This window comes from Cebus imitator, unplaced genomic scaffold, assembly GCF_001604975.1.
Source record: "Cebus imitator isolate Cc_AM_T3 unplaced genomic scaffold, Cebus_imitator-1.0 Scaffold472, whole genome shotgun sequence".
NCBI lineage: Eukaryota > Metazoa > Chordata > Mammalia > Primates > Cebidae > Cebus > Cebus imitator.
In genome coordinates this window covers 469,332-479,965 of record NW_016107787.1, presented here as the reverse complement: position 1 = coordinate 479,965, position 10,634 = coordinate 469,332, and the positions used below count along the sequence as shown (strand labels likewise).

General features: G+C 41.8%; 1 protein-coding gene across 3 annotated transcripts in view; it reads left to right on the top strand.

The window, feature by feature from the left end:
• Window positions 1-978: 978 nt before the first annotated feature.
• STYX (serine/threonine/tyrosine interacting protein) overlaps window positions 979-10,634 on the top strand; it is a 49,500-nt gene continuing 39,844 nt past the window's right edge. For all 3 annotated transcript variants that reach the window (XR_005197416.1, XM_037732766.1, XM_017512395.2), the window contains exons 1-4: window positions 979-1,362; window positions 5,770-5,802; window positions 7,737-7,790; window positions 9,999-10,096. Coding sequence is in view for 2 of the 3 variants with exons in the window: in XM_037732766.1 (XP_037588694.1) it covers window positions 1,306-1,362; window positions 5,770-5,802; window positions 7,737-7,790; window positions 9,999-10,096 (242 nt within the window). In the remaining variant the exon portion in view is untranslated. The remainder of the gene's footprint in view (window positions 1,363-5,769; window positions 5,803-7,736; window positions 7,791-9,998; window positions 10,097-10,634) is intronic.

Here is a 10,634-nt window from a genome sequence, read left to right as displayed (position 1 = left end):
CTCTTTTTTTTTTTTTTTGAGACGAAGTCTCATTGTGTCACCCAGGCTGGAGTGCAGTGGCGCCATCTCGACTCACTGCAACCTCCGCCTCCTGAGTTCAAGGGATTCTCCTGCCGCAGCCTCCCGAGCAGCTGGGACTACAGGCGTGTGCTAACACACCCGACTGAATTTTTGTATTTTTAGTAAAGACAAGGTTTCACCGTATTAGCCAGGATGGTCTTGATCCCCTGACCTAGTGATCCACCCACCTCGGCCTCCCAAAGGCTGGCATTACAGGCGTGACCCATCGCGCCCGGCCCTACTTTTAGAGATTTTTTAAAGTATTGAGTCGTTTAATTCTTTGTTTAAAAATGATGGGGGTTTCATTTTCTGTGTGGCACCACGTGATTTTAAACTAAACTCTTCAATTAGTTATTTGGTTATAACCTCAGCATAGATTGCATAGAATTTAGAGAGGGGAGAAATTATAGCTTTCCTTTCGGACGCCACTGTCTGGTGAGTACAGGCATATGCCACCTTTTTTTTTTAGTCGTGACGGGGTTTCTTCATGTTGGTCAGGCTGGTCTCGAACTCCCGACCTCAAGTAATCTGCCCGCTTTGGGCTTCCAAAATGCTGGGATTACAGGCGCGAGCCATTCACTGACTGTGGCCCTGGCTGTTTGTTCTTGTATTAAAGAGGGCTCTACGTCCTGTTAGGAAAGGGCATAGCTGGCTTGGACCTACCCACTGCCTTTCCCAGGACCTTCACTCGTCCTGTTCCACCGCAGCCCCGCCTCCCCAACGCCGGGTGCGCTGCGGCCGGGCTGCCTCCCAGGCCCCGCCCCCGAGGCGCCACACTCCTCCCCCCCCACAACTGCGTCTGCGCTCTCACGAAGGGGCGGAGCAGGGCGGTGGCGCGCTGACACCTGGCGGCGGCGGAGGGCGGGCCAAAGGCGAGCGTGGGCTGGGATTGGCTGAGGCGGCGCGGGTGGAGGGGGCAGGAGGGAGGCGGGGAGACGGTTGTGGGGCTGGTGTCGGTGCTGGATCCTGGGCGGTGTGAGGGGCGCGGAGACTCGCTGGGAAGGAGACGGCAGCGGCATGGCGGCCGGGTGTAAGAAGCCCGACCCTCCTCTTCCCCGTTTTCGTCGCCGCCACCGCTGGAGTCACTGGCACCCTCTAGTTTGCGTGTGTTAGTTGTAAGCCCGCCGCCCTCCTGTCAGCCCTCCACTCCACGGCCCTCCTGCCTTCAGTCGCCGCAGCCAGCCCGAGCGTCGGCCGGCCGGGTAACACTCTCCTACCCCACCCACCAGCCCGCGGGCCAGGACCATGGAGGACGTGAAGCTGGAGTTCCCTTCCCTTCCGCAGTGCAAAGAAGACGCCGAGGTAAGTCGGCCCCGTGGCTGCCACGCACAGGCCTCTCCTCGTGGCTCCGGCCGAGGGGCGACCCCAGGCCCCAACCGTCGCAGTCTCCACCTTCGCGGGCGCCCTGCCTCCTGTGGGCGTCCCGGGACCTCTGAGGCCGAGCATTCGGCGCCAGTCCCGACTGGGCTCTTCGTTCTCTCTAGACCCCGGGGAGGGGCAGCGTCCGGTGTACTTAAATTTGAGGAGAAGAGAAAAAGCAGTCCCTTAGTCCTTAGGCTTGGCATTCAGGACTGACCTGGAGTAAGGTTCCTCTTTTATTGTCAAAGTAATACGAGAGCGAAGTTGGTTTTCATCTCCGTTTGAGGAATATCGGTGGTGTAAACGATTTACTTGCGGGACACATGGCCCCACATGTGGAATAGACCCGGCGCCTGAAGTTTGGAAGCGCGCCTTCGAAAAGTTTCCCAAAGTTTCTTGTTTGTTTTTAGGCAAAGCTATGACCTGCACAGTAAAGTGTCTCAAAGCTAGCACATCTGAATCTGAGAACTTTAATCAGAAATCTTCCTTTTTGGAGGAAAATTAATATTGAAACTAAGATTCTATGTACCTTTTCTCCTGGTTTCTAATTTGTGGTTATTTTTATTCCACCTTACATTCCTGCATGCTGTTTTTACTGAGTTTTTTTTTTCTCCAGCTATTGCTAGTTTAACATTTTACGGCATTGCAGACTACTAAATTAGAATTTTCTGGAGGTTAAATTAACAAGACAAAGAATCTCAGCTATACTTCAGTAGGATTAAGAAAGAACGTCTAAAATCTCTAGTTATAAATAGCTTTAAAGTAATTGGGAAAATAAAGCCCTATTTTTAGGAGACCAATTTATTCCAAATATTCTATTGAATATCTTCATTTGGGGTTCACATATTTGTTTGGAGGGCTCTCTTGTGGTATTGATGCTTGACAGTTACATTTGTTTTAAGAGTAGAGACTTTGTTTGTGACTGGGTATTGCCATTGCAAAATGGAGTGCAGTGGTGCCATCTTGGCTCACTGCAGTATCGAACTCTCATGCTCAAGCCATCCCTTCACCTCAGCCTCCCCAGTAGCTAGGACTACAGGCGGGAGCTACCACGCCCGGCTAATTTTTTTTTTTTCTTTTTTTGTAGAGATGGGGTTGTTGCTCAGGCTGGCCCCCAACTCTTGGCCCTTAAGATCCTCTCGCCTTGTCCTCCCAAAGTGTTGGGTGTGAGCCACCATACCCGGCCCAAGAATATACTCTTAAATGAGAAAAAGGGAGGTCATGTTTAGGCTAGTTATTAAAATGAATTTATACTTAACATGCAATAATGTGAATGAGGAGTATGCTTTTATTTACTTATTTTTGCGATGGAGTTTTTGCTCTTGTTGCCCAGGCTGGAGTGCAATGGCTCACTGCAACCTCCACCTCTCTGGCTCAAACGATTCTCCTTCCTCAGCCTCCCAAGGAGCTGGGATTACAGGCACCTGCCACCACACCTGGCTAATTTTTGTATTTTTAGTAGAGACGGTTTCACCATGTTGGCCAGGCTGGTCTCCGACACCTGACCTCAAGTGATATGCCCGCCTTGGCCTCACAAAATGTTGGGATTACAGGCGTGAGCCACTGAGCCTGGACAAAAAGCTTTATACACCAAACTGATTATTTAAAAAGAATATAGCTGGCCAGGTGCAGGGGCTCACGCCTGTAATCTCAACACATTTTTTGAGGCCCAGGTGGGTGGATCACAAGGTTGGGCATTGGAGACCAGCCTGGCCAACATAGTGAAACCCTGTCTTTACTAAAAATACGAAAAAAAAAAAAATTAGCCAGATGTGGTGGCGGGCACCTGTAATCCCAGCTACTTGGTAGCCTGAGGCAGGAGAATTGCTTGAATCTGGGAGGCGGAAGTTGCAGTGAGCCGAGATTGCACCACTGCAGGCCAGCCCAGGTGACAGTGTGAAACTGTCTCAAAAAAGAAGAATTTATTTGTCTTGTCTGTGTGGGACTGTTCAAAACACACTCTATGCTGCCAGATGTGTGGGGATTTTTCCACACCAAGCAATTTTTCAAGCAGGCATGAACTGGATGTCCCATAATTCAATTCTGACACATGCGTACCAGTAGTCAGATCCCACAGATTAGTGGTTCAGTCCCACAAGACTGCCCCCAACTTCAGATGTTAATCACAAGTAGTAGGTTGTCACCTATACTCCTGACTGACTGACTGAAAATCAGGGTTCCCATTACCCCTTCCTTGGTTCAGTTAACTTGCTGGAGTGGTTTACAGGACTCAGGGAAGTACATTTACTGGTTTATTTAAAGGATGTTACAAAAGATGCAGTCAACAGCCAGAAGGAAGAGATGAATATGGCAAGGCATGGGGGAAGGAGTGTACACCACCAGTGTACACTTGGTAGCGGGTTGTGACTGCAAGTTGTCCAGGTTCTTGGGGTTTTAAACAAAGAATTGGACAAAACACCCAGCAAAGCAAAGAAAGAATGAAGCAACAAAAGAATGAAGGCAGGGATTTGTTGTAAACAAAAGTCACTCCACAGTGTGGGAGCAGCTGGAGCAGACTCAGTTTACAGAATCTTCTTGGGTCCAGATACCCGCAGAAGTTTCCCATTGACCGCTTTGTGGTCACCTCATGTAAATGAAGTGGTGGATTGCAATTGGTCAAGGGTGAAGTTACAAAGTTATACTTCTATGCAAAGGAAGACACCCACCTCATCAGTCTTCTTGATTGTAGACAGCAACCATTCAGAGACTAGAGTGAAGTTATAAAGTTGCAAACAAAGCCTCCACTCATCAGTCTGATTTCTTAAGAACAGCCAATTTTCAATCTGCCATGGGGAAAAGGTGGCAGGTTTGCAAAGGGAGTAGCCTCTGGTCCTTTTGTTACTTAGGTGTGGAAAGTTAGGATTTTCCTTTCAATTTAGTTCTGGGAAGTCTGGGTGAAACAGCCTTAGGTTCCCTGCCTCCAGACCCTATTTACCTGCCTAGCTAGCACCTCCAATGTGTTCATCCAGAAGCTCAACTAATCTTATTAAACAGTTTTCATAGAACTTCATCTCCAGCCCCTCCCGTAGATGTGTGTGGTTAAGACGGAGAGTTCAACCCTCTAGTCACATGGTCTTTCTGGTGACTGGCTCCCACCTGAAATCACATCATTAGCATAATCAGGTTTGATCAAAAGTGGCTCATGAATAACCAAAGACACTGCTGTTACTCAGAAAATTCCAAGAGTTTTAGGAGGCCTGTGACAGGAAGCGCAGAGAAAGACCATGTATTTCATATTGTATCATAGGGATAAAGGTAATGCTTAAAGCCTAATGGCTAATGGTGCAAGTATTGTCTGCTGAAAGCCAATTCATTCCATATTTCCTTTTTTTTTTTTGAGACCAAGTCTCACTCGGTTGCCCAGGCTGGAGTGCAGTGGTATGATCTCAGCTTATTATAATCTCTGCTGCCCAAGTTCAAGGGATTCTCCTGCCTCAGCCTCCTGTGTAGCTGGGACTACAGGCAGGCGCCACCATGCCCAACTAGTTTTTTTGTATTTTTAGTAGAGAAGGGGTTTCCCCTGTTGCCCAGGCTGGTCTTACCAAACTCCTAGCCTCAAGCAACCTGCCTGCCTCGGCATCCCAAAGTGCTGGGATTACAGAGCCTGGCTTTATAATGTATTTCGATTCTTCATTTCAATTCACTATAATTACTTTTACCTTTTTCTAACTTTTAAAATATTTTTTGTCTTTTAACATTGGGATTTTGTTTTATTTTGCAACTTCTTTATATTGGTCTGCATTTCAAAAACAAAGTGAAGTCTCTGTCTTGTGATGTGTGTTAAAATAATTGAACTAGATAAGAATGTTAGGCCAAGTAAGATGTAGGAAAGGCTCTTTGATAAGCATTTGGCATTTTAGATCAGAGGTGGCAAGTACCCATCACATAGCATTCGTCTTTTATCCATTTCAGATATTACTTGTTTATCAGACGCTCTTCTTCCTGAGTCTTGGACCACACAATGTTTTAGTTATCTATTGTCAGTTGATTAGAGTTGGCATGAGAAACAAAAAAATCTACTGACGTCTCTTAGAAGATCAGTTTTTGGAAGAATCTTCTGGAATATCTATTCTGTTCTTTAGTGAGCAATTTCATCAATTATATGAAGTAACATAATAATTCCGGAAGCCCAGTTATTTAAAGAATGCCTTAAGCTTTGTTTCTTGTTCACTTAAATTTTCAGATGTTTGTGAAGCCACACAAGTCTGGTATTTTTATAAAATGTTCTTAAAAGAATAATGTAACTTTTAAAAATCTGCATACTTGTAAGTCACATCTTTAGCCTTTAATTGGGTGACTTTTTAAATAATGTTATTTACTTTTATTCTTTGTTTTCCTCCCATTTTAAAGGAGTGGACCTACCCTATGAGACGAGAGATGCAGGTATGGCAACCTTTTGTTTGTTCAAACCAACCTGTTATTATCATAAAAACAAACTTAGTTTACAGTATCTGAGACCTGCTGATGCATGATCTGTAGGTTCATCATTATGTCTTTTAAATAATTAATTATTTTAAATATTTAAGGTTAATCTTGGATCTTAAAAAGATGGGAAATTAGGAAGAGGAACGCAGTAATAGGTATATGTGCTTAATGAGTCACTTTCTTTTTCCTCACGTGAAAATTGGATTTCTTTTTTTTTTTTTGAGACGGAGTTTCGCTCTTGTTACCCAGGCTGGAGTGCAATGGCTCGATCTCGGCCCACCGCAACCTCCACCTCCCGGGTTCAGGCAATTCTCCTGCCCCAGCCTCCTGAGTCGCTGGGATTACAGGCAAGCGCCACCATGCCCAGCTAATTTTTTGTATTTTTAGTAGAGACGGGGTTTCACCATGTTGACCAGCATGGTCTCGATCTCTTGACCTTGTGATCCACCCGCCTCGGCCTCCCACAGTGCTGGGATTACAGGCTTGAGCCACCGCGCCTGGCCAGAAAATTGGATTTCTTTTGAAAGCGATTAGCTTTATTTGTCTAGATAAGGAGGTTGACTGTACAACAAATAAGTGTTGTTCATTTTGTGTCTGATTTTCAATCAGCTTCCATAATTAAGTCTTTCAGAAGATCAAATGGAATACTTTGAGTTTGGAATAAATTAAATGATAACTAACCATCATAGCAGTTCATTTTCTTTTGCATTTCGTACAATTTACAGTCAACTCTGTTTGCCCCAGGATTTAGCAGTATCTTGTTGCTGGGAATTCCTTGACTTCTAAAAATCTGTTTCTTTATCTTTTAATGAAAATTCTCTTTGAAAAAATATATGAGTACCTATGAGGCATTTACTTGGTGCTGTGAGGAATGCAAAGATGACTAAATGTGAGAAATAAGTCATGGATACAAATAATTATGACTCATAGAACTGAACTGTAAAATTACTATTAGTATCTAGGGCGTGACATATCTGGACTGAAAGCTTTCTATATTGAATTTACATAGAATAAGTTTGAATTCATCATCTGGAAGGTACATATTTAAATTGTTGAAACTTTCTCAACAGGCACATATTTGAGTTTGGACTTTTTATGTTACATTAAGAATTTGCTTCTGTTAACTATAGATAATAGTTTTAGGTTGGGCACGGGAGTTCATGTCTGTAATTCCAGCAGTTTGGGAGGCTGAGGCAGAAGGATTGCTTGCGTCTAGAAGTTCCTAACCATCCTGGGCCACATAGTGAGACCTCATCTCTATTTTTAAAGAAAAAAAAAAAAGATTAAAAAGAAAGATAATAGTTCCAATCTTGTTGTATCTTGTTCTGCTTTTGATTTGGCCAAATATGGTTTTGTGTAGGTCCAAATGGATGATTTCCTTTATGCCTATTTTATTTCTAGATTATAGCAGAAAATAGAAGTAAAATTTAAAATATTTTATTGATCTAAAATGCAACATTACGATATGCTAATTCCAACCTTTTTTTTTTTTTTTTGAGACGGAGGCCCGCTCTGTTGCCAGGGTGGAATGCAGTGGCATGATCTTGGCACACTGCAACCTCTGTCTTCTGGGTTCAAACGATTCTCCCGCCTCAGCCTCCTGAGTAACTGGGACTACAGGCGTGCACCTCCACTCCCAGCTAATTTTTGTATTTTTAGTAGAAATGGGGATTTACCGTGTTGGCCAGGATGATCTCTTGACATTGTGATCCGCCCACCTGAGCCTCCCAAAGTGCTGGGATTACAGGCATGAGCCACTGCACCTGGCCAATGACAAACTTTAAGCAAATTATTTTAACAGCTATGAAAACACCCCACAAATTCAGTTATGTGGTACATATTTTTATAGATTTAAATTGCTAATAGTAAATATCTCAATTTTTTTTTTCTAGGAAATTTTACCTGGATTGTTCTTAGGCCCATATTCATCTGCTATGAAAAGCAAGGTATGTTAGATTCACCAAGAGAGACTTTTGTTAACAAACTTTTCTTGGGTAAGTTCTTGACTAATAAAGAGTTTTATTTTAGGGAGCATCAACAAATACTGTCTGTTATCAGTAATTATCACTCTGGAGTACCTTCCTCTTTCCTGATTTTACTAGACCAGTAGTTCTCAAGTGTTTCACCACAAAGCACAGAGTTTTTGTTTTTTTCTCATGAAATTCATATTTGTGAAAGATTTATCTAACAGTTGACCGTTAATAACTTATTTACTCTCTAAAATACTAGACATCTGTAATTGCTAATATAGCTTCAGAACAATATGAGATATAAAGCCCAAAATAAGGAATTTCAATGTTTAGTTAAGCCTTCCTTATCAAGGGTAAGACTGTTTGAATAAACTGAAAGTGATTCACCTTAGTTCTGTTTGCCAGCCAGACTTTAGAGGTCTGATTGGTATTCCTGATCTGAAATTTTAAACTTTTGAGCACCAATATGTCACTCGAAGCAAACCCTCATTGGAGTATTTCATATTTCAGATATTTGGATTAGGGACGCTCAACCAGTAAATATAATGCAAATATACAAAACAAAGAAAAAAATCCAAACTCTGAAATACTTCTGGTCCCAGGCATTTTAGATAGGGGATATTCAATCTGTATTCTACATAGTCGAACTTTAATGGACTTACTCAGTTGCAGTTAAAATAGGTAGATCTTATTTTAATAAATATAACAGTGTTCTTGCCACATCTGAAGATTCAATGCTACTAATTCTCTTTGAGTTACAACGTGAAATATATACAAATGTCTTTCCCCAATACTTTGCCTGTTCAGAAGTCAGTATAGTTAAATTGTATTTGATGTCTCCGTAATATAATTTGATGTTCTTAGGAATTTAAGCGGGGTGGGAGTTTTAAAAAGTCATTCGTTTTGAAACTAGAAGGTTTTCATTGTTGAGACAGGGGTAAAAGTAAACCCTGGTCATCTTGATGACTCTGCTTAGTTGGAAAGACAGGGAGTTAATAAAAATAAGTTCTAGGGAAAGGATAGGACAAGTAACTGTAGGCATAGCTGTAATTTATTTTGTAAAAGGCAGATATAAACAAGGTTTTTGTCCATATAATTTGCTATTCACCAAGTACTAGTGCTCCAGATGGTTTTATATAATTTACTTTTTAAAAATTCCATTGTACCTTATAAATATATTTACAGTATTTATCACATTAAATGTCATTATTTGTTTAAAAGTCTGTCTCCTCAATAGGAATCTCAGGAAGGCAAGTCGCATGAGGCCAGTAGTTCAAGACCAGCCTGGCCAACATGGCAAAACCCCGTTTCTACTAAAAATACAAAAATTAGCTGGGCAGATGGTAAATGAATTTTGTGTTTAAACTGATCCTATCCCCAAGACATCTTAGTATGTATATGCAAATACTTCAAAATCTGAAATCTGAAACACTTCTGGTCCTATCTTGGGGCCAACATTTTGGATAAGGGATACTCAACCTGAATGGAATATAATAAGATGTTATCGAATTTGCCATTTTTAACTTTAGGAGATTTTTAAATTTTATTTTTGAAACAGAGGCTTGCCCTTTCGTCCAGGCTGGAGTGCAGTGGCACAATCTCAGCTCACTGCAACCTCTGCCTCCCAGGTTCAAACGATTCTACTTGAGGAGAATTTTTAAATGGTGAAAGGTTAATTAGATTTTGTGGAGCATGTAAATTAATTCCGACTCGTAAAGTATACTGGGAGAGGCAAGGAATAGTCTAGAGATTTGGGCCCAGGTACTCTTGTTAACGAGGTCAGTGATGTCCAATATTTGTAATGTAACTGTTTTATGTCTTAGTAGTCCCCTCTAAAGAATAAAGATTGCAGTCAATATATATAATAACTACTGTTTATTAAACACTTGCTCTGTGTCTCAGGTGCTATGCCAAATATCTTACATAAAGGTTCCATCAAGCTTTAAAATTATAGATATGAAATATCCCTGTTAACCTTTTTAGGACATTAGTGTATTAATCTTGAATCTTTGAAATATCTTGCTGCCTACTTCAGGTATATTCTAAAATTACCTTTAATCCCCTGGAATTAAGCAGAGATGTGGGTTCTATGTATTTTCAAACATCTGTGTTATAGTAAGATCTTTTGTATTTTGAAATGTTTATCTTCCCTGTCCTCCCTCCCCTGGCTTTTTTTTTTTACAGCTACCTATACTACAGAAACATGGAATAACCCATATAATATGCATACGACAAAATATTGAAGCAAACTTTATTAAGCCAAACTTTCAACAGTTATTTAGGTAAGAAATATTGTTATAATTTGTAAAACACTAAAGGAAGTTTCATTTCAGGTTTTGTACATTCAGTTTTTTCTGTACCTATCTCGTTTGTAAAGATGGGTCACACAGTACATAGTTTTTAAAAAATAAATCCTGCTTAAAATACTTAAATAATTTATGCCCATAATGTAGGATTCTTTTTTTATTTTTTATTTTTTTTTATTTTATTGCATTTTAGGTTTTGGGGTACATGTGAAGAACATGCAAGATTGTTGCATAGGTACACACGTGGCAGTGTGATTTGCTGCCCTTCTCCCCATCACCTATATCTGGCATTTCTCCCCATGCTATCTCTCCCCATCTCCCCACCCCCCACTGACCCTCCCCTATTTTCCCCCAACAGACCCAAGTGTGTAATGCTTCCCTCCCTGTGTCCATGTGTTCTCATTGTTCAACACCCGCCTGTGAGTGAGAACATGCGGTGTTTGATCTTCTGCTCTTGTGGCAGTTTGCTGAGAATGATGCTTTCCAGGTTCATCCATGTCCCTACAAAGGACAC